This window comes from Lithobates pipiens, unplaced genomic scaffold (genome assembly GCF_037356315.1).
Source record: "Lithobates pipiens isolate NorthernLeopardFrog02 unplaced genomic scaffold, aLitPip1_a1.2 Scaffold_18, whole genome shotgun sequence".
NCBI classification, from domain to species: Eukaryota; Metazoa; Chordata; class Amphibia; order Anura; family Ranidae; genus Lithobates; species Lithobates pipiens.
This window is the reverse complement of record NW_027507758.1, coordinates 490,289,840-490,314,111: the sequence shown is the minus strand read 5'-3', so window position 1 is coordinate 490,314,111 and position 24,272 is coordinate 490,289,840. Positions and strand designations below refer to the sequence as shown.

At 43.7% G+C, this 24,272-nt stretch overlaps 1 protein-coding gene across 1 annotated transcript in view; it reads right to left on the bottom strand.

Moving 5' to 3' along the window:
* Positions 1-1,489: 1,489 nt before the first annotated feature.
* Positions 1,490-24,272, bottom strand: part of LOC143988747 (uncharacterized) — a 78,460-nt gene continuing 55,677 nt past the window's right edge. Inside the window, exons 10-11 of the mRNA XM_077488571.1 lie at positions 7,009-7,121; positions 1,490-3,169 (exon numbers count right to left, since the gene is read on the bottom strand). Coding sequence (XP_077344697.1) covers positions 3,161-3,169; positions 7,009-7,121 — 122 coding nt within the window. The 3' untranslated portion in view covers positions 1,490-3,160. The remainder of the gene's footprint in view (positions 3,170-7,008; positions 7,122-24,272) is intronic.

The window sequence follows — 24,272 nt, the reverse complement described above, 5'->3', positions numbered from 1 at the left end:
TTTTTGCCCCGCTGTTTAATATTTAAAAAAATAAAACAAAAATCTATTGGTACATTTCCACTATGGCAGTGTCCAGCAGTCCATGCCCTTTTTTTTTTTTTTTTTTTTTATAACTGACAATTTTTATTAAGAGTTTATATTTTTTAATACAAAGATAAAAATAAAAAATAAAATGTACTTTCTCTGGATAGCATACAAGCTTCCAATAAGAAACTGAAAGGAGATACAATCTGTTAACATTACACACAAGAATCTCAGAGAAGGATGATAACTTAGTTCTAAAATATGATAATGAGGGTACCACAGTCAAACACACTATATCAGCATAATGATGGCTTATAATTGCGTAGCCTGCATATCCATGAAAGAAAAAGGTAAAACAAAAATAAAAATGAAATCAACCAGCGGGGCTCATCACTCCTTGGCAGTCCATGCCTTTTATTGGCAATCCGTTGCTTATTAGTCTAGAAAATGCCCAGCACCGATTGCCAATTCACCCCCCCCCCCCCCTCATAGACTTCAGTGGGATTCAGTTTTAGGATTGCAATTTTTGGACTGATTTTAAGGGCAGTGTTATACAAAGGTGCCATTACATTTTTTTATGCAGAGACATCCCTGAGGCCTTTAGCTTATGTTTATTTGAATAAATTAGAGATTTTAGATTAGAAATAAATTAGATTAGATTCAAAGGTGACCTTAAACAGTCTTGACTTTTAATTTTAAAATGATAGGTAAGGTGGGAAATTCAGTTTATTCAGCTTAATCTTTTGAAATGTCCTTTTCTTGTCCAACTTTGCTAAATGAGTCCAAAATGATTCTACAGAATCAACATTTGATTTTGTCTTTGCCAATAGATGGCTATGTCTAAGCCCTTGTACACACGGTCGGAGAATCCGTCGGAATGTGTCCTATCGGACCGTGTCGTCGGATAATCCGACTGTGTGTGGTATGCATCGGACTGATTCCGTCGGAATATCCGCCGGACCCAATTTTCCAACATGTTGGAAATATTTCCCGACCAACTGGGCCGATCGGACATACTCCAATCATGTGTAGAGAATTTTGATCGGACCAAGTGCCACGCATGCTCAGATCAAATTCCTACATCAAAGCTATTGGCTATTAGACTGAATGTAGTCCCATCGTAACGAAATTACGTCATCACGTTCTGAAAGATCGGATTTTTCGCCAACTTTGTCCGACCGTGTGTATGCAACAGTTTCGGACAAGATCCGACGGACAAAATCCGACAGGCAAAATCCGACGGATTTGGTTGTGGAAATCTCCAACCGTGTGTACAGGGGCTTATGTGTAGCTATGGTGGATACAACTGTGTTTTGTTGGAAATTATGCAAAATGTTCAAGTTTAACAATGCTGTTACTGAAAAGCAGGTAGAATCAGTGCCGGATTTAGACCTTGGGGGGGACCCAGGGCACTTCAAGTTTGAGAGCCCTCAACAAAGAAATTTAATTATGTGACAAATAAAAGTTAGGTCCCCAAAAAGACATTTTATTGACTTTAAGAATACACATTACACAGGTAATTGGAACTGGGAAGTCATACATCACAGTTATGCATCACACTATAATATTTACAAAAAATCTTTCTTCCTGCACTTAGCATCTGCAAAATCTTTAACATTGTTGAGATGGAGTGAGACATGACCTGAGTTTGCCTGATGAAGGGGTCCTGCGTGGCTCTGAAACATTGCACTTGTCTTTGTGATGTGATCTATCTGCAATAAAAACCTTTGGATGGTAACTGAAGATTCCTGGTGTGCTGGAAAATATGTACATTGGTTTTTGTGTTTCCAGTATCCAGCTGGTAATCGCTGCAGCACCCATTACTGATGAGCTTTGTTTTCTGGAAGGTGTGCAATAGGAAGATTGATAAGACTGAGCTTGGGAAAGGCTGCAAAGTGGAAAATGTCCTCAATGAACGCACTACTGAATTTGCGAGGGAAAATACGTTTAATTTTTTTATAAAGGAAGTCTGTGGCCCCTTCTGGCGGGGGGGGGGGGGGGGTGGGGCAATTTCCTCTGTGGCCCTCTTATCCACTTTTACCCCCTTAATGACCAGAGCATTTTTTGCGATTCGGCACAGCGTTGCTTTAACTGACAATTGCGTGGCCGTGCGACATTGTACCCAAACAAAGTTGACGTCCTTTTTTCCCTACAAATAGAGCTTCCTTTTGGTGGTATTTGATCACCTCTGCTGTTTTTATTTTTTGTGCTATAAACAAAAAAAGACTGACAATTTGGAAAAAAAAGCAATATTTTAACTTTTTGCTATAATAAATATCCCCAAAAAATATATCTAAAAAAAATGTCTTTCTCAGTTCAGGCCAATATGTATTCTTCTACATACTTGTGGTAAAGAACTGTCGCAATAAGCATATATTGATGGGTTTGCGTAAAAGTTATAACATCTACAAAATAGGGGATAGATTTATGGCATTTTTATTATAATTTGTTTTTTTATTAGTAATGGCGGTGATTTGCGATTTTTATTGGGACTGTGACATTGCAGCAGACAGATCGGACCCTTTTGACACTTTTTTAGGACCATTGAAATTTTTACAGCGATCAGAGCTAAAAATAGACACTGATTACTGTGTAAATGTCACTGGCAGCGAAGGGGTTAAACGCTAGAGGGTGATCAAGGAGTTAAATGTGTTCCCTCAGTGTGTTCTAACAGTAGGATGGATGGGATACCTAGGACATGACAGAGATCACTGCTCCCGATAACAGGGAGCGGTAGATCCCTGTCATATCACCAGGCAGAACAAGGAGATACCTTGTTTACATTTCCCCATTCTTCTTCTCCTCGTTGCCCACAGGACCCGTGGGCATGTCACAGTGCTGCCTGCGGATTATGAAGGGACGTACAGATACGCCCTTATGCTCACCTGTGCCATTCTGCCTATGTACATCGGCGCACAGTGGTCGGGAAGCAGTTATAAATACCTTATTGTCAAGAACAATCAGCAGTACTGGAATGTGAACATGGAAAAGCCACAGATTTTCTGAGTTTTGTAAATTTGCGCCAATCAAATGAATGTACCGGTCACTAGCGCAACAGTCATCTTCTGAATATGGTGATGAAGGCTTTAAAATGTAGAGATGGATGTGTCCATTCAGTGCAGAAGAGTATGATTTCTCAGTTTTTCTGTAAAGAACATAAAAATGAAAACATATGATTTAACTAATCTAATCTGGATTGAAAAAGTCAGCGCATATTCAGCTCATATCAGAGTATAGGTATGCTAAGTTATATGCTAACAAGTTCACAGTTTGGATGACTATTACCTGATCAAATATATTTTAACCAGTTTAGAGAGGGCTGGCATAGCTTTAGCTGGCCATAAACTTTTTGTGCAAACATTGGTACAAAAAATTTCATTAGAACAGTCAATAATGCCATCGGAGACATGTTTTGAAAGTACTACAAAATTTAATTTGCTTCCAACATTTGAATTGTGGAATTATTGGAATTTTCTTAACAAAAACCACATACACTGTTAGAAGTTTGTTAGTTTGAGAAATTTTTTCCACCCTGCCCCTTAAATTTTTCTCATCACTACCATGAAAATGATCAATTTGACCTCATTAACCATTATGCCGCGTACACACGACCGGACATTTCGGCAGACTAGGTCCAATGGTCTCCACGACAGACTTTTCAGCGGAGTCCCGATGGGCTTCCGAACAAACGGACTTGGCCACACACAAACGGACTAAGTCTGTTCGAATTCATGAACGTGATGACGTAAGACGGGACTAAAAAAGGAAGTTCAATAGCCCGTAGCCAATAGCTTCCCTTGCATCGTATTTGATCTGTCGGACCAGCTTACAGACGAACGGTTTTCCTGATAGGAATTGAGTCCGTTGGACAGATGTTCTATTTCTACGTCCGTCTGATTTTTTAAATGAAAAATGATCGGATTAGCCCACACACAATCGGATTGTCTGACGGACTGATTCTGTCGGATATAGTCTGCCGGAAAGTCCGGTCGTGTGTATGCAGCATTAGAGAATCAAATTAACGTTCTGAAATGAACAATTTTCAATTTAAATTTTACTAGTGTATGGTCATTCTTTGAGTACTGTGTGACTTTTCGTTATGGAAGTGAAACATGATGTAACACTTCCGAAAATAGTTTCTAAACACAGCCATGTTAGTAACAGCTTCCATTGTGTTTCCTTCTATGTGCACTCGATGTGCACCAAGAAAGAAACACTTTTCTTGAATAAGACACTACCCAATTAAAAAAATAAAAATGTTTACACAGTTTTACATTTTATTGTCCACTTGTATAAAGATTAGGGTTCCATCATATTTAATGTCATGTTCCAAGCTAAAAAGTTGTTTGCTTGAAAAAACAGGCCCCGGGTATTTGAAATGAGCTTGTTTAACCCTCAGGAACAATTAAAAACTAACTGTGCCCTTAAAAACCAAAAACCATCTTAATTTCACCCTTCCAATAGATAAAAAAAAAAAAAAAGGCAAATTCTGTCAAAATGTCAGTTTTTTTTAGCAAAATTTCAGCAAAGAGATACATTCTTTTAAATGTGCTATGAAATGTAAACTTTTGATTTGAGACGTGCCCCCAATCCACATGCATACATTGTACCTTGTAATTATAAAGCTGGCTACACATTATACAATTATTTTTGTTCGATTTCCTTTGGATTTACCTAGGGCCTGCCTGATTGCATACAATTTGAAAGTGTTTAGGTTTGACCTCATATTATATGGTTTTGGTAAATCTAAAGGAAAGTTGTATAAAAATTGTATAATGTGTAGCCAGTTTTAGAGACACCACCGTGTGACTGAGCTTAGATGTCAACTGGGTTAGTCTTCCAGCCATTTGCTGTTGTTTTCCTGATATAAAGCTGTTGCTCGTAATAGCTGCAAAATGTATCAGCACCTTATACAGTACGAGCACACATGCTTTTGCACCTTTCAAGAATAATAATCAATTGACAATAAGATAGTGAATTCTCATCGGCAGCTCCCCATCTTGTGTTTATCAGTACATTAAAGCATTTGCAAATTTTGGGTACAAAAGATAATGGAATAAAAAATATTTTCCAATCCTTAAAGTACTTTGAAAGTACAGAGGGGGTCAGCCAGATGTCCATCCCTCATTCCAAGCAATATGCTGTTTAGTAATACAGTCAAGGTCTCTCATTGGGTACAAGCTGTTCTCCATGTTTACACAGAGGAGATTAAAAAGAAAATCAGTACACAGAACTATGTAATTAGCTACTTTGGGAAAAACAAGCATTTTGTTTTTCTCTAGAGAAAGTGAAATGTAATTTATCATTGAATGTAGAGGAAGGGTCTCAACAGCATATTGAACATGGAAGCTATTTGAAGAGTGGTAGCCAAATGCAAAGACCTGGAAAAGCTGCTCATAGTAACTTTGCATCAGTTTCAGCAGACTGTGTGCCAAAGCATGTGGATTGCTCAGCAACAGTATGTGTTCTTGTATCCTTTAGCTGTGCTACATGATAAGGTAGATATTTTTCAAATGGAAACAAAAATAATAAAAATAGTGCAGATATCTAAAACACAAAGCAAAGTAGGTGAGCAAAACTGAGGGGAGTACAGACTAGATGATGCTAGATGTCCTCCAGGAAGGGAATGAGTGAGCATGCAGCGAAATCAGAGTAAGTGATTTTAGTACAAGAGCCTGTACAACTGTGCAAGGCTGAAGGTGGCATTTGATTTTGGGGCTCTTCCACATTGAGCAGGGTCTCGGAGCAGGACATCCATATGCAGATCCCGTGCTGAATCAAAGCCAAACAGGATGGATGTCAGGTTTTTGACATCCATACCCATTCATTTTGTGCCTGGCGGACACAAGCAGACCCGGGATAGCTCTATGAGTGGCCAAATTGTAAATGGACACTGGTCCAACATATGTAGAGCCCTCCTAGGATAGAACGCTAGGCAAATTTAGTTGTTGGCTTGCTCTGTAATCATCGGAGCTGAGATTGATTGCCCGTGTCTGTACATAGCTGCACAGCCTGGGAATTTGATTGTTCCCCTGCCTCTATGAAGAACCTTCCAGAGCTTAGGGCAGGAAATTCGAATGCCTAGGCTGAATATTTGCCAGACAGCATGATCAGGTAACATAAACATGAATAGAACATGTCAACATGAACAGACATGAATAAGTATCATTTGTACTTTGGTAAGCTAATGTACGGGTGCTTTTGTCAAATAGTGGGTATATAGATACAATTATTTTCTATGCATCTTTATCACTGAATGCAAGGCAGTAGGACCTGTCCTTTTGTCTGCTATTCAGTGTTGTCTCACAGGAATAGGTAGCTGAGTAGCTTTGGATTCTAGGCAAATAACCAAACATATAGCTGATATACACATAGGTGATCTGTGTTATCAACCAAAGGATTTATAATTCTGTTGAGACACTTTTGCTATTCCCGTATCCCCACCAAGCAGCAGAACCAGGAGTGGAGCCTAGAACAATTGGAATTTATAGCTCAACCGTATAGGTTTTATTTTTATTTTAATGTCAAGCATTTTATGGCAAGACAAAGTTATTAATTAAGCATTTAAGATAAAGTGTTACTAAACCAACAAGAGTAAAATGTGTATTTGGAGTCACTCTGCACATGCTCAGTTTGGTGTGTGTTGCTAGAAAGTTTTTTTTTTTCTTAGGAGGGTGCATGTGATTAGCACAGGGCCAATCAGCACAGGGGGTCAGGGGTCCCACAGCCTCATAGGACAGTCAGAGTAGAATGAAAAAATCCTCCTACAAGCTTTAAGCAGACACTGATAGAAGTCACAAGATTACTATATACTGCTGATGAGAAATTGTATTTAGCAGTTTATATTTACTGAAATAATTCAATTTCCATGTTCTGTGTACTGTGGGAGACCAGATAGAATGAATGCAGGCTCCTTTAGTAACACTTAAAGAGTCCAGACATTTAAATCACATGTATACACCAATATAAAGTAGTGCCAATTACCTTCTTCCTTTTCTTCTTCGAGACTTTCAGTTTTTTACTCTGTTTTAGGATGGCTTTAAACGTAATTGAGGAAATCTGGGCAGTGACTTTTATTTTCAAGCGCGGTAGCTTTCCTGGAAAGAGCATAAGTTAAGGTGAAAAAGGAAATAAAAGTACATAACTATTTGTGACTGGATTAAGGAAAGAATGAAGTGTATGATGAGTAATGGTCCATAACACTTTTAGATTTTCTTTGATTTCTCTTACAAAGAATTGTATAGTAACTGGACTGTCTGCCATCATCTTGTAAAGCTCTGCACAAATTATTGGCTATATATATATTTTATATATATATATATATATATATATATATATAGCGTGTGTGTATTTTTCTTATATTATATCTATATATATATATATATATATGTATGTGTGTGTGTGTGTGTATATATATATATATATATATATATATATGTATATATATATATATATATATATATATATATATATATATGTATATATATATATATATATATATATATATATATATGTATATATATATATATATATATATATATATATATATATATATATATATATATATATATTATTACCTTGGAATAGAAGCAGGGGAGAGAGGAGAGAATTTAAAGTCGTACATCATACTGTTTTCACAAATTACTCACTCTAGGAGGGGGAGTTTTTACACAAATCAAGCTGGCCAGCACTCATGTTACCCCACACCAGTGCACTTCCACCAATATGCTTGACTGTAGGCAAAACACACTTGTCTTTGTACTCCTCACCTGGTTGCCGTCACACACATGCTTGACACCATCTGAACCAAATAAGTTTATCTTGGTCTCATCAGATCACAGGACATGGTTCCAGTAATCCATGTCCTTAGTCTGCTTGTCTTCAGCAAACTGTTTGCAGGCTTTCTTGTGCATAATCTTTAGATGAGGCTTCCTTCTGGGAAGACAGCCATGCAGACCAATTTCATGCAGTGTGCGGCGTTGTCAGAAACCATGAATCATACTAGTACAGACGTGCAGTAAAGATCACACTTGTTTAATAATGATAATAGCAAAAGGTAAACAGAGTAAATGTAGTCAAAACATAGCCAGAGTTCAGATACCTGAAACAGACAAGCCAGAACATAAGGGAGCCAGGGATCAGCGTACTTCAGGACAAGCTAGGAAATCAGATAACTGGAGAATCAGCATAGTGGAACAGCAAGCAGGATCAGGAACCAGAAGGGATGTCAGCCAAGCAAGTCTTTACCAGGTGCACAGGAGAGAGTCTCTGGATGTGTTGACAAGGCAAAGGCAGGACTTGAACCACCAGTTTGAAGGGAAATGTGTCAGGTCACCTGAGACCAGGTGACAGATGCACTCCGTAGGAGTCAGGAGTACACTGCTAAGGTAGTGGACCCTAGGACTGACTGCTGTGGATTGAACCCTGGGAGGTTCAGGAAGCAGGTCTACTGGATCATTAACACACCTCCAAGAGGCAGCTAGAGCATAGATTCCCCAGGGCGTGGGGCCTAAGAGCCAGCAGGTGTTCACCAGAGCTTCTAGTGGTGAGGATGGACTGCGCTGCAGTCTGGCTCCAGGTCGTGGCCCCCAGGGTCTCACAGCTCATGCTCACGGTAGATTACAGGAGAAGGAAGCAGCAGGCTGGAACAACAATTATAGTAAGGGATAAGGCAGAGGTCAGGGCAACTAGCAGACAGGAACAACAGAGGACACACCAAAGGATCAGGGTCACAGGCTAACAGGGATAGTCGGCGACACGCCAATAGGTCAAGGTCACAAGCAGACAAAAATAGTCGAGAACATGCCAAGGTCGGTAACAGAGACAAACGTAGAGCACACGGCAAGCAGGAAACCAGGAAGCTAAACACACACAATGGTTTATCAGTACCACTGGCTTGCAGTGCACAGGTTAATATAGGGTTTCCTGATAGGACCTGGGGTGGAGCCATGCTTAGAGGAGAGGTTATAAAAACAGCCAGGTGAGAGTGGCTGGCCTCTTAGTCTGAACACATGACGAGAGGTAAGCTAACAGAGAAAGATTACTGCATAACCATGACAAAATGTCTATGTAAAGCACTGAGGAGGAAAGGGGCATGTACGTCCAAGCATGAGACCCAAGAGCGTTCCTCCGAGACCATACCCTTTTCAACGTACCAGGTACTGTATGCACCCACGGAACCTATGGGAGTCAACAATGGACTGTACTTCATATTCCTCATGGTTCTCAATCTGTACTGGGTGAGGACATGGCACAGAGATTGTAAAGTGGTTGCAAACCAAAGGTTTTTATATGGAGACATGGAACACATTTGAGATACGCATATTAGAACGAAGTTCTAAAGCGTAAGCCACTGGTTAATCCTGCGGAGAATATGGAAAGGCCCAATAAACTGTGGTGCTAACTTCAGTGAGGGAACATGAAGTCGGAGGTTGCAAGATGACAGTCAGACCCTGTCCCCAACCTGGGACGAAGGCACAGGCAGGCATCTGTGGTCAGCATGGAGTATGTACTTTGGCATGTCGCAAAGCCTCCTGGACTTGTGCCCAAGTGGAACGAAGACCACGGAGATGCTCCTCAAATGCAGGAATGCTGTGATGAACAAATGCATCAGGGGACAATGGGGACAAGGTGCTTTGGGGTGGGGGGGCGCGCGGCCCCCCCTTCCCCAAGGCACCCCCCATGTTGAGGGCACGCGGCCTGGTACGGCTCAGGAGGGAGGGCGCTCGCTCGCCCCCCTTTCCTGGCCGGCCGGGTAGCGTGCTCAGACAAGGGTCTGTTGTGGACTTGGGGGGGAACCCCACGCCGATTTTTTTCGGCGTTGGGGTTCCCCTTTAAGTCCATACCAGGCGGCGGGGCCAGCGACGTCTCCTTCGCGGGCCCCGCCTACCTGGAGACGCGCTCGAAATGAGCGGACTTTCCTCCGCGTGTGTGGGCGAGTCCGTTCATTTCAAAAGTAGGGCGGATAGTATGGCGGACTTAGTACGCCGTATTAGTCCGCTCAAAAAGTGGTGTGTGTGGTCATGTCCGTTCATTCGAAAGTATGACGGACTGTCCGTCGGATTGTCTGACGGACTAAGTTGGCCAGACAGTCCGCCCCGTGTGTACGCGGCTTTAAACTCCCTTCCACGAAAACATTTTATCCCTATTGTGGGGTCACCAATACGGTATTTGTAAATTGAAATCATATCCCCTCTCAAGCTTCTCTTGTCCAGAGAGAATAAGTTCAGTGCTCGCAACCTTTCCTCATAACTAATATTCTCCAGACCCTTTATCATCTTTGTTGCCCTTCTTTGTACGCGCTCAATTTGCAGTACATCCTTCCTGAGGACTGGTGCCCAAAACTGGACAGCATACTCTAGGTGTGGCCTTGCCAGAGTCTTGTAAAACGTGAGAATTATCATTTTATCTCTGGAATTAATTCCCTTTTTAATGCATGCCAATATTCTGTTCTTTGTTAGCAGCAGCTTGGCATTGCATGCCATTGCTGAGCCTATCATCTACTAGGACCGCCAGGTCCTTTTCCACCCTAGAGTCCCCCACAGGTTCTCCCCTGAATGTATAGATTGCATTCATATTTTCCACATCCTGAGGAGAAGTTATTGCCCTGCTTAGCTTGGTATCGTCCACAAATACAGAGATTGAACTGTTTACCCCATCCTTCAGGTAGTTTATGAACAAATTAAACAGGATTGGTCCCAGCACAGAACCCTGGGGGACCCCACTACCCACCCCTGACCATTCCAAGTACGTCCCATTTATCACCACCCTCTGAACTCGCCCTTGAAGCCAATTTTCAATCCATGTACTCACCCTATGGTCCATGCCAACGGACCTTATTTCTTACAGTAAATATTTATGGGGAACTGTGTCAAATGCTTTTTCAAAATCCAGATACACCACATCTATGGGCCTTCCTTTATCTAGATGGCAACTCACCTCCTCATAGAAGGTTAATAGATTGGTTTGGCCAGAACAATTCTTCATGAATCCATGCTGATTACTGCTAATGATACCGTTTTCATTACTAAAATCTTGTATATAATCCCTTGTCATCCCCTCCAAGAGTTGCATACTATTGATGTTAGGCTATCTGGTCTGTAATTCCCAGGGATGTATTTTGGGCCCTTTTTAAATATTGGTGCTACATCAGCTGCTACCATTCCAGTCAGTAGACTGTCAGTAAAAATTAGGAACAGGTCTAGCAATTACTTGACTGAGTTCCCTAAGTACTCTCGGGTGCAAGCCATCTGGTCCCGGTGATTTATTAATATTAAGTTTCCCAAGTCTAATTTTAATTCTGTTCTCTGGTAATCATGGAGGTGTTTCCTGTGATGTGTCATGAGGATAAACACTGCAGTTTTGGTTAGCCCCCCGATTCTCTCATGAAGACTGAAAAGAATAAATTCAATACCCTCGCCATCTCCCCATCCTTTGTAACCAGATGTCCTTCCTCATTCTTTATGGGGCCAATATGGTCTGTCCTCCCTTTTCTACTGTTTACAAACGTAAAGAATTTCTTGGGATTTTTTTTGCTCTCCTCCGCTATGTGTCTTTCATGTCCTATCTTAGCCATCATTGCACCCTTACATTTCTTATTGCATTCTTTATAAAGTCTGAATGCTGAGGATGATCCCTCAACCTTGTATTTTTTGAAGGCCTTCTCCTTTAATTTTATATGCATTTTCACATTCGAGTTAAGCCATCCAGGACCTTTGCTCGCTCTTTTAAATGTATTACCCAATGGGATGCATTGGCTAATGCCCTTATTTAATATGCTCTTAAAGCAAACCCATCTCTCCTCTGTGTTCTTTGTTCCTAAGATTTTATCCAAATTTATGCCTTTTAGCAAGGTTCGTAGTTTAGGGAAGTTGGCTCTTTTGAAAGTCAGTGTCTTTGTATTCCCCTTATGTTTCCTATTTATGTGATTTATACTGAAGCCAATTGACCTGTGATCACTGTTACCTAAATTGCCCCGTATATCCATCTCCGTGATCAGGTCTGCATTGTTGGTAATCAGTAATTCCAGCAACGCTTTATTTCTAGTTGGTACGTCTACCATCTGACCCATAAAATTGTCCTGCAAGACATTTAGGACCTGGCGAGCCTTAGATGAATGCGTGGTACCCTCCGCCCAGTTTATGTCTGGATAATTAAAATCGCCCATTATGATAACACTTCCCATCCTTGCTGCTACTCCAATTTGTGATAGGAAATCCTTCTCCCCTTCCTCCCTCAGATTAGGGGGCTTATAGCATACTCCCAGTATTATTTTCCCCTTAGCTTAATCCCTTTGGAGCTCTACCCATAAGGATTCCACCTCCTCCCCAGCTCCCTTAATGATGTCATCTCTCACATTCACTTGTACATTATTCTTGATATATAGGCATACTCCTCCCCGTTTTTTACCCTCTTTATCCTTGTGATAAAGGGTATACCCTTGAATGGTTGTCAGCCAATCATGAGAGCTGTTGAACCAGGTCTCTGAAATTCCCACAAAATCCAAATCCTCCTCTAACAACAGTATCTCTAGTTCACCCATCTTGTCCGCCAGGCTCCTTGTATTGGTGAACATGCCACATAGATTAGACCAGTCGCATGTTATGCTTTTATTAGGTGTTCTGAGATTGCAACTAGGACTTGCTACTACATTTACCTTGGGTTTATGTAGTTTGGTCAACCTATCACTAATGCCCCCAATACTACCCTCTGGAATATGTTCCACTCTGAGTATCTCTATCTATGGACCCTACCCCTCGTCGCCTAGTTTAAAAACTCCTCTAACATTTTGGAAGGTTGAAAACCATAATTCGCCATAAACGGGGACAATCAAGAAGCAGAATTCAAGGCACTATTGTCAGAAAACTCCGCCCAAGGTAAGAGGTCTGACCAGTTGTTATGATGGTCAGAAATATAGCAACGTAGAAACTGCTCCAAGGACTGGTTGGCTTATTCTGTGGCCCCCATTAGACTGCGGGTGATACGCAGAGGAGAAAGAAATCTAAATTCCCAACTGTGCACAAAAGGCTCACCAGAACCACAAAATGAATATCTCTGTCCGAGATGGTCAGCTTGGGTAGCCCATGTAAGTGAAAGATCTCCTGAGCAAAAATGGAAGCCAGTTGCTTAGATGTGGGAATTTTGCCACCCAAAGTGAAGGTAAGATTGGTGCAAATGGTAACCAGAATACGATCAGAAGGAATCATTGGAACAAGAACCAATTCAAAATTGGAAGTGGAGGAAAACTGTTGCGACAAAGCATCAGCCCTTTACATAGTACCAGGTAAGAATGAGACTATGTAACTGAAGCTTGACAAGAAAAGAGCCCACCCTTATGTGAGAGGCATTTAGCCTCAGATAAGAATGTGAGATTCTTATGGTCAGTAAGAATGAGAACCGGCACAGTGGTACCTTTGAGGAGATGCCTCCATTCCTTAAGGGCTAAAATTATCGCTAACAACTCTTTGTCCCCAACCTCATAATTGCATTCCACAGGCGACAGTTTCTTGGAAAAGTAGCCACAAGGATGCATAGTGCTCTCAGAGGTAGGACGTTGAGACAGAAGGGCACCAAGTCTAGTCTCAGAAGCATCAACCTCAAGGATAAAGGGTAACATAGGATCAGGATGTGCCAACACAGGAGCAGAAATAAAGGTAGTCTTGAGACTCTCAAAGGCCTTAACGGAGTCCGAAGACCAACTTTGTGGGTTATCGTCCTTTCTGGTCATATCAGTCAGGGGTTTGACCAGGGACGAGAAGTTATGAATAAACTTCTGATAATAATTGGCAAAGCCAAGAAAATGTTGCAGATGACGTATACCCATGGGTTGTGGCCACTGTAGGACTGCTGAAAATTTATCTGGGTCCATCAAAAAACTAGCAGTGGAAATGACATAGAGATTGTCTTCTCTGAAGCACACGAAAGACATCTATGTGTTGGCTCTCTAGGGACTTGGAAAATATGAGGATATCGTTGAGATAAACCACCACAAATAGCTGCAACAAATCTTGGAGGACATCGTTGATAAATTCCTGGAAAACTGACAGGGCATTGCAAAGGCCAAATGGCATTACGTAGTACTCATAATGGCCTGTTCTGGCATTAAACTCAGTTTTCCATTCGTCGCCCTCCTTAATCCTCACGAGATTGTATGCCACTCTCAAATCAAGCTTTGTGAAAAACATTGCTCCCTTGATCCGTAATCAATGGAATTAGATAAGCATTCTTAATTGTGAGATGATTGAGACCCTTATAATCAATACAAGGTCTCAGTTCAGCACTCATCTTCACAAAGAAGAAACCAGCACAGGCAGGAGACGAGGATTTGCAGATGAGTCCTCGAGAAAGTGCATCTGCAACATACTCCTCCATGGCCTTATCCTCCGAGACCGACAGAGGGTAAACCTGGCCATGAGAGGGTATGGCACCAGGTTGAAGGTCAATTGTACAATCGTATGACCAGTGTGGAGGCAAACTACCGGCTTAACCTTTGTCAAAGACACCGCTAAAATCGCAGTACTCCTCCAGTAGGGAGGAGAGTGAAGAGGTGCACAGGACCTTAGCCACCTTCTGAAAACATGTCTTGCTGCATTGTGGCAACCAGGAAAGAACCTCAGCACAAAACCAATCAAAAGAGGGTTTGTGCCTCTGTAACCAAGGATAAGCAATATCCACCGAAAACTTAGGTGAGGGAATGACTGGAATTGGAGTATCTCATTGTGAAGAGCCCCTATGGCCATGGGCAATGGAACAGTCTCATGAGTCACATGGGCAGGTCTCCCATCAAGAGTCTCAATGGCAAGTGGAGTGGCACGAAGCTGCAGTGGAATCAAGTGCTAAGATACAAAGGCAGCATCAATGAACAGGCCTGCAGCCCCAGAGTCAATTAGAGCCTGTATCTCAATGGATGACTTAGACCAAGAAAGGATAACCGGGTTCAGGGGCTTATCCTTCTGGATAACTGGGGAAGAAAAATTCCACCTAAGGTCTGTCCACTACGGGACCTCAAGGTTCGAGCGTTCCCAGGACAGGTAGGGCAAGACTTCAAAAAGCGACCTGCCTGGCCACAATAAAGGCACAATTTCTCCCTCTTCCTAAAGGTTCTCTCATCCGCAGAGAGACATGTGAAGCCCAAGTGCCCAACTTTCACTGACCGACTCAGTACCAGTGGGAGGTGAGGGAGGCAAGGCCTCGGAGACAAATGTACAGGAGGCTTCCACAAGAGCTCCTTAAAAGAGTCTTTCTCTGAGTCTGGAGTCAATGAGGATGATAAACATGATCAACCTCTCCAGCTCAGTGGGTAGATCTCGGGCTGCTATCTCATCTTTGATGGTATGCGAGAGACCATGAGAAAAAGCAGCCAGGAGGGCCTCATTGTTCCAAGCAACCTCTGCTGCCAGAGTACATCATTTAATGGCGTAATCGGCACCAGTTCTGGTACTCTGTTTGATCGACATGAGGCATTTGGCAGCAGAAGCAGAGCATGCGGGAACGTCAAATACCCTTTTAAATAAAGCCACAAACTCTGGGTAACTCAGGACAATGGGTTTTTGCGTCTCCCATAGAGGGTTTGCCCAGGCCACGGCTCCCTCAGAAAGCATCTCTTTGTTGCCACTGTGCTATTGCTGGGTGTCCAGTGTGCTCCTTTTCCTTTAAGGGGGATTGGGCTGCCTCCAGGCCCATCTGCCTCTCATCTATCCATTTAATGCATGTGCTTCTATTGTGGAGACGCTTATAAATTCAGTAGCGTTAAGACTGCAAGCAATACACAAAGTGCCGTGAAGAGGCCTTGCAGCTTATGCATGTGTTTGCAAATGTGTGCTAACTAAACCCCTGTTTTTAACGCAGACAGGTTAATTTGGTCAGTTGGCAGACTGGTTGGTGAGTTGAGCTACGGAGTGTTCTGTTTTTGTCTTATCTCAACCTGGTTAAGAAATCCTCTGGATTGAACTGGATGACCCCCAAATCGCTGGGGAAGCAGAGCTGAACCAGACATACCTCTTATAGAGGTAATACTCGAGGCAGGTGCCTGCACAGAGACTGGAGCAGCAGCAAGGATGGCCTGCAACACGGGTTGTACCGAGGCAGCCACAGTGGGAGATTCCAGGTGAGACGTGCAATTCAGGAGCGTCTGTAACACTATGGCAAACTGATCCATGTGGTGATCCTGCTCATCCAATTTGGAAAAAATATTTCCAACAAGTGAATTGACTGCATCTTCTGAATTTATGGCCTTCGCCTACTGTCAGAAACCATGAATCAGACCGAGACAGAAGTCCAGTAAAAATCACACTTGTTTGATGATAATAGTAAACGGTAAACAGAATAAATGTACTGAAAACATAGCCAGAGTTCAGTAACCGGAAAACGGATAGTCAGACAAACCAGGACATCGGGGATCAGCTTACATCAGGACAGGCCAGGAAATCAGAAAACCGGAGAATCAGCATAGTGAAACAGCCAGCAGGATCAGGAACCAGAAGGGACATCAGCCAAGCAAGTCTTTAACAGGTACACAGGAGAGAGTCTCTGGATGTGTTAAAGCGGTTCTTCACCCTAAAGGGGAAGTTCCGCTAATCTGATCCCTCCCCCCCTCCGGTGCCACAATCGGCACCTTTCAGGGGGGAGGGGGGTGCAGTTAACTGGATAATCCAGGTATCTGCACCCACTTCCGGGCAGACCGCCGCAGACCCCCGCAGACGCCCCCCCCCCGTTGTGTTCTGGCAAACACACAGTTCCCAGGACACAGTGGGAGATCTGAAGAGACGCGCAGCGTGACTCGCGCATGCGCAGTAGGGAACCGGGCAGTGAAGCCGCCATGCTTCACTTCCCGATTCCCTGACAGAGGATGGCGGTGGTGGCTCGTCATCTGCCGCCGACATCGCTGGACCCTGGGACAGGTAAGTGTGATTTTATTAAAAGTCAGCAGCTGCAATATTAGTAGCTGCTGGCTTTTAATATATTTTTTTTAGGTGCAGAACCACTTTAACAAGGCGAAGGCAGAGAGGATCTGGACTGAACAGCTTAATTAACCATCAGGACTTGACAAGCAGGATATCATTATCAGGTGATTCACTGTGCAAAGATTGGAGCTGGCAATTAACTGGCAGCTGAGCAGCCTGCTCTGATCAGGAAAGGCTGAGCCCAGCCCTGACAGGCGTATGGTCTGAGCACTGACAGGCTGATCCTCCACCCCTTCAACCTCTGCAGCAATGATGGCAGCACTCATACGTCTATTTCACAAGACAAACTCTGGATATGACGCTGAGCACATGCACTCAACTTCTTTGGTCAACCATGGCGAGGCCTGTTCTGAGAGGAAACTGTCCTGTTAAACTGCTGTAGTCTTGGCCACTGTGCTGCAGCTCGATTGGTTTGCACAAAAGTTATAGCGACTACAAAATAGGGGATAATTTTATGGCATTTTTATTTATAATTTTGTTTTTTATTAGTAATGGCTGCGATTTTTATCGGGACCGAGACATTATGGCAGACACATCAGACATTTTTTGGGACCATTGTCATTTATACAGCGATCAGTGCTGTAAAAATGCATTGATTACTGAGTAAATGACACTAGCAGTGAAGGGGTTAAGTGTGTCCTAGGGAGTGATGCTAACTGTGGGGGGAGGGGCTACAACACACATGACAGCGATCACTGCTCTGGATGACAGAGAGCAGTAGTCTCTGTCCTTTCACTAGGCAGAACAGGGAAATGCTTTGTTTAAAGCATCTCCCCGTTCTACCTCCCTATGACACGATTGCGGGCACCTGTGGTCATGGCCACGTTTGTCATGGCAACATTTCTAATTACGCCACTAGTAACTGTAGCCACCGAGCATGCACGGGAACCAGCAAGGAATGATGGTTCCTCCGAAGAGAGGGAAGGAGGAAGTGATTGCTTGTGGGCTTCAAATGCCTACAAGCAAAATGACATCGGCCAAAACTCATTTATAAAAAGAAGGATTTAACGGAAATACGGACATGGATAGCGGGCGAAGTCAGGGCAAGTAAGGTTTTTATTTGAAACACATCTTTTTTATACATTCCGCAAAAAAAGAAAAAATCGTCAGTGCAGAACCGCTTTAAGTATTTGTTGCCTACTCTGCCCATACACAAAAGCTGCTCTAGAAATAAACATTGCACTGCCATGGTGAGTTTTGCCATTGAGAAGACATGAGTGATCGCAGGTATCCTTAACTATTGCCAAATTGAAAGTCATGGTGCAGAGGTTACATAAGAAAAAAAGTGAACATTTTGTTTAAGCCAGCCCCCTCCAGGAATAGAATGGACATCTCATGCAAATGTTGTTTTTCTTCCTGCAGCAGAGTTATGTTTTGCCTTCTCACAAAGTTTTCCTATGAAAGAGCAGGACTACAGCATAGTAAGTTGTAGCACACATTGGTGGGGTTGAACATTGTGAGCGTTTCTCTACTATGCTCACTAGCACAGTACAAGCATATGTGTAACTAATGTGAGATGTTCCCAGTACTGTCATTATGAGTCCTAAAGTCTAATTCCTTTGCTATAGCAGAAACAATAGTGTCACTTGTAGGTAGATTCTCATGCCAGCAGTTGCCATCTTGAAGAGCGGGACTCTTGCTTGAGCGGGTAGTAGAGCAAGGCATAAGGTGGTGATCCACAGGTCACTTATTCACGTCTGCATTAGCAGCCATAAGTAAATAAAACAATCAAATGATTTCAATTAACCTCTGGATCTACGGGAACCCTCCTGAGGACTGACTTGCGGTGGCCATATTGGGGGAGTCTATGTCCAATTAGACACAGAGCTCACATGAGATTTTGAGCAGCAACACTGGACACAGAGAGGCTATAGATAGTCCCTGTTGGATCATTTTGGCCTGCCCTGCAATGTGGGGAATGTGAGATAGGGATAGAGTCTAGCTGGCTTCAGGGGGGTGGGGGGTGAAGTAGTTTAAGGAGAGATTCCTAAAGGGATGATCAGGAATACTCCTGGATACTTTTTGGAGTTTGGGGGAAAACATTTTTGCCCAGTCTGCCTTTGGATTGGCACATCCTACATAGCCAGCACAGCACCCCATCTGGAAGTCTACTGTAAGCCTAAGGGGATCTGTTTAAAGAGCAATCTTCGAGTACAATGCACATGAAAGTTCTAGATATTAGAAAACTGTAAAAATGCCTCGAAGATTACAGCCACATTGTTGTAATGTTCATTTTTTTATTATATAAACCAGAACATTTTTAAGGTTGTCTTGCCTGGTCCCTTTAAATCACTCACACCCAGTAAGCCCCAGCCACACATGACTGCAGAATTTTTCTTTAAAAATCTGAGTGAAGGGGCGTGGCTTAGCAATGGCCGAGTAAAGACGTGCTTTGGAGGCCTGTAATGACCACCAAACAGCTTTTTACTCATGTGAGCATGGCATGAGCACCACTAAATGGTACAGAACAAGATTGGCAACCCGCGGGAACCGTCCCCAAACATCCCAAACCGGAATCCAGCGCTATTTCAGAGACCCACTGCGAGCCTCGCCAGGCACCATTGTAGCGGCACCACACGTGACCCGCATAGAGAACGACACCATTACCTCGCTGGCAACCTCACTTACACCTTCTCCAGAACCTAACTACATCACTGAGACTACGCCCACTTTCCGGACTGATATGGCAGGCCCTTCACAGATCCAGAGCCACCTGGATGACGACCTCCGCGCCATGCTGCAGGCCCTCCCTACACGGTCGGACGGCGAGGCCTTAATCCTCCGCATAGAGCAGGCTCACAGCAGGGACATGCAGGAGGTGAGAACTGATTTACAATCCCTAACAGACTGAGTGAGCACAGGAGAGACCTCAGTCACCTCCTTAGAGAATCGGGTGTCAGCTCTAGAATGTTTACAGGACACCCACTCTGCTGCAGCCCTGGAGATGCAACTCCACTTAGAAGAAATGGAGGACTGCAGCCGCTGAAATAACTTATGGCTGCAGGACTCCCGGAAGCCACTGGGCCAGAAGACCTGGCAGAGACAGTCGCGGCCATATTACATAGGCTCATGGAAGACCCACAGCCTTCCCTAGAAATAGGCCAAGTACATTGAACCCTCGGACTGAAATCTGCGGACTCGACAGACCCCGCAACGTTCTATGCCGCCTGCATCGCTACTTGCAAAAGGAGATAATCATCTGTAAAGCCTGGGAACATGGAGCGATCGAGTTTGATGATGTACAGATCCAAATTCTCACAGACTTATCCAGAGCAACACTGCAGAGGAGAGCACTATTAAAACAGGCTCTAGAGGCAGCTGGCCCTACAGATGGGGATACCCTCTGGCAGTAATATTTCGCAAGGCACAAACCACCATCACCTTACGATCCCCAGCAGATTTACCGGCGTTCTTCGCCTTTCTGGAAGCTGAGCCGGTGCAGGTACAGAATTGGCTACAGAGGAGTCCAAGGCCGATGGGACAATTAGGTCCTGCCACCTGCAGAATCTACCAGCCTGCCTGATTGCAGAGGTCTCGGAGGAGATTCCGCGGGTCATCCATGAACAGGTCATGTGAATTCCAAGACCAAGAAATGGTTCCTTGTTCCACACAGATTGTCTGCCCATTTCCCCACAAACTGACTCCCTGTCTCGTTGCCAGCTGTTTTGCAACTCATTGGTCAGCTTCCCCCCCCCGGCCAATCGGCCAAGTTGATGTTGGGTAACTTCTACACTGTGCTGGTCTAGACTGTCCCCGTCCCTGTCCCCGTCCACCCCCGAATCACTGATTATTTGGTCATTCCCCCATCACAGGATACTGTCAGACACGACCCTCTCCCAGACCTAATGGGAACTGATGGTATTCTGCAAGGAACCCTATAGTACCTGCAGATACTCGGACCCCTAATGCTCTCTACCTGAGGAGACAAACAGGAATTCACACTTAACATTTTTTTTATTTTTTACTTCTGCCAACCTGAAGAGACACATTATCAACTGCTAATGACGTGACAGAAGGAACTCAGTTGCCATATATATGTCAACACATAATCTATAGGCCCTCTCCTGTTAGACAGATGGAGGTGACGGTAATAGCCCTGTTTAACAACCCTTCCATTGTGGGTCCGTGCTTTATTCATTCAGGTCTCACGGTCCCCTGTGCTGCAAGAGCTCCAACTGCTACAGCCATAAGTGCGCTATATGTGAGTTGCCAATTTGGAGGGTTATATATTTTCAATCTGGGGTGGTGGGGGGCGCGTGGCGGGGCCCCGGGGAGTCGAGTGACACCGGACTCTCCGGGAGACATGTGGGGAGGTCATCAGAACCAGCCTCTTACAGCGAGGGGACCTGGGGCCTTCATGTCTCCACTCAAATACAAGACCTAATGAGAATAACTATGATGCTGCGGGGGAGATGTGAATACCGAGGACTGAATGCTGCTTCTGGTCAGCACAGATCCTTACTGTGGGGGGGGATATATTCATGGTTCTATACGGGGGGAGGGGGGGACCTGATTAGAGGGGATCAAATCTAGACCTTCCTTTCCATGCTTACCCCCCTGAAGGCCCCCCCTTTCTTGATTGGGGCGACCCGTGGGGAGAGCGAAATCTGGATGGGGGAGAACCCCAAACAGTTAGTACTTACCTCAGCCTGTGTGTTTACTATGTTAGTTATGCTTAAGGTGTTGATTATGTTTGAAGTTCCCACCGACTCTTGCTAATCACACTCCCACATAGGCCAACGCTCCGCTCATGGACCAGTTTTTTTTACTGGAAAGCTTACTAGCAAAACTTTGCTACCACTTTAGCTTCTCCCTCTATTTAGGTGGTGCCCATTGTAGGACACAGCCCCTTGTAAAAACGTCCCCCCCCCGTCGGGTAAACTACCCACGGGGGCTTCTCTCCTTTCTCTCTTTCACACGCTCTTTCAACCTTACTTCCTTTCCTCCTTCTTTCCACCTGAACCCCTCACCCTACCCCTTACCAGCCACTCCCCTGTCCCTCCACCCACGAACATGGATGAACTTACCATCATTACCCTAAATGCGAAGGGACTTCACTGACATCCCTGAAAAAAGACGGATGCTCCTGCATGACATGAAACGTATGAAAGCAGACATTATTCTATTACAGGAAACACACTTCAGAGAAAACACTCTGACCATACTTAAGGACAAATTCTATCCTACGGCGTGGCATTCTACCCATTCAGAAGCCAAGTCCAGAAGAGTCTCATTTCTAATTTCAGCCAGAATCCCATGGACACATGTACATGCAAAAACAGACCCAGTGGGTCTCTACTTATTTAATAAAGGCCTGATTGGCGGAGTAAAGGTAACTATTGCGAACCTCTACGTCCCAAACGACCATCAAGATACCTTTCTAAAACGACAACGCAACAACTAGAACAACTCTTGACATATTCTGATGGCCAATTGATCATAGGAGGAGATTTTAATATCCCCTGATCCCGACAGAAGACACTTCGATGGGAACGTCCTCAACACCCCCCCCCCCCCCCCCGAGACACACACACACAAATTCATACTGCTCTTCATACTGCACAGTTGATAGATGCCTGTCGCCTTTTCCATCCTGACGAACATTCTACTCAAGACCTCACTACACATACTCACGAATGGACTATTTCCTGATCCCCCACAGCCAACTACAAGCAAACAAAGACACCACCATGGGGTCCATTACCCGGTCGGACCACGCTCCGGTTACTCTTTGGTACGCTATAACAGACTTCTATAAAGCACAAAAGAAGCCATGGAGACTCAATGAGAGCCTACTACAAGAACTGGAAGTGCTGGCAGAAGTGGTAAAGGAGACAGTAACAAGGGAATAGTTTGGGAAGCTCACAAGGCGGTGATATGTGGTGTACTCATAAAACATGGATCTAGGATCAAGTGACAATGATCAGCACAACTGACCTCCCTCCTAAGCAAATTAAAAACACTAGAAACTAGACATAAGCAGGCCCCAACCAGACCACTAGAGAATGACCTTGACACTGTCCGCACACAGATTACTGATCTCCTACACTTTAAAGCCAAGTCTGTCGCAAAAAATTATATGAGTTGGGCAATAAATGAGGGAGACTATTGGCCCAATCCCTACATACCCAGAAAATGGCAACTTATATACCACACATCATATCCCCTATGGGACAAAAAGCATCCCTACCTCAACAAATTACTAGGGCATTTAAATTGTATTATGAAACTCTCTATAATCTGCACACAACACAACCCCCCAAGAGCAAATGGCAGACTACCTAGCTTCCTCCCAGATGCCCACTTTACCAACTGAAGTGCACAATTTATTAGAAGAACCCATCACGTTAACTGAGCTCCAACTAGCTATAGGAAACACCAAACCAGAAAAGGCACCGGGACCAGATGGCCTCAATACCCAATACTATAAAACCCTACTACCTCTAGGTAATCATCTAGTTAAACTCCTCAATGGCCTTCGTAAAGGGAAAACACTACATAACTTTACACTACAAGCCCAAATATCCACCAGAGAAGCCAGAGACAACACCAATAAGGTGCTAAACCTGTTATATACAGCCAACATTACCAAAACACCAAGTGTCTTCATTGGCACAGACACTGAGAAAGTGTTTTTTACCAAGTTAACTGGAATTTCATGTTTGCAACACTGAGACATGTGGGATTAGGTAGCAATATGCTTAATTGGATCTCCGCGGCATACTCAGACCCATCAGCTAGAGTTAGAGCTAATGGCTTGACTTCGGACTCATTCCCAATTACCAATAGGATGTGACAGGGATGCCCACTTTCACCCCTCATTTTTGCACTGTCCCTAGAACACCTCCTGTGCCATGTGAGATTGAACCCAGATAGCACCAGAATTACGATAAATTAATCACAACATAAAGTATTGGCTTACGAGGATGACCTGATGTTCTCAATCACAAGCCCGACTATATCCCTATCAAATCTGTTACGAGAATTTGCGACATTCGGCACACTCTCCAATCTAAAAATGTATTTCTCCAAGTCAGAGGAGATGGGATTCGGAATACCACAGCTGCAGCTCATACACCCACAATTTAGCTTCAATCTAAAATGGACCAATAAAGCTTTAAAATATCTGGGAACGCTCATCCCTCAAAAAATTTCACAACTTTATGAACTCATCTTCCCGATGGTACACAGGTCTACATTCCTGGTTTGGCTGCTGTAATATCCTCAAAATTACCATTCTCACCAAATTCCTTTACCTTCTACAAGCCCTACACATCCACATCACTG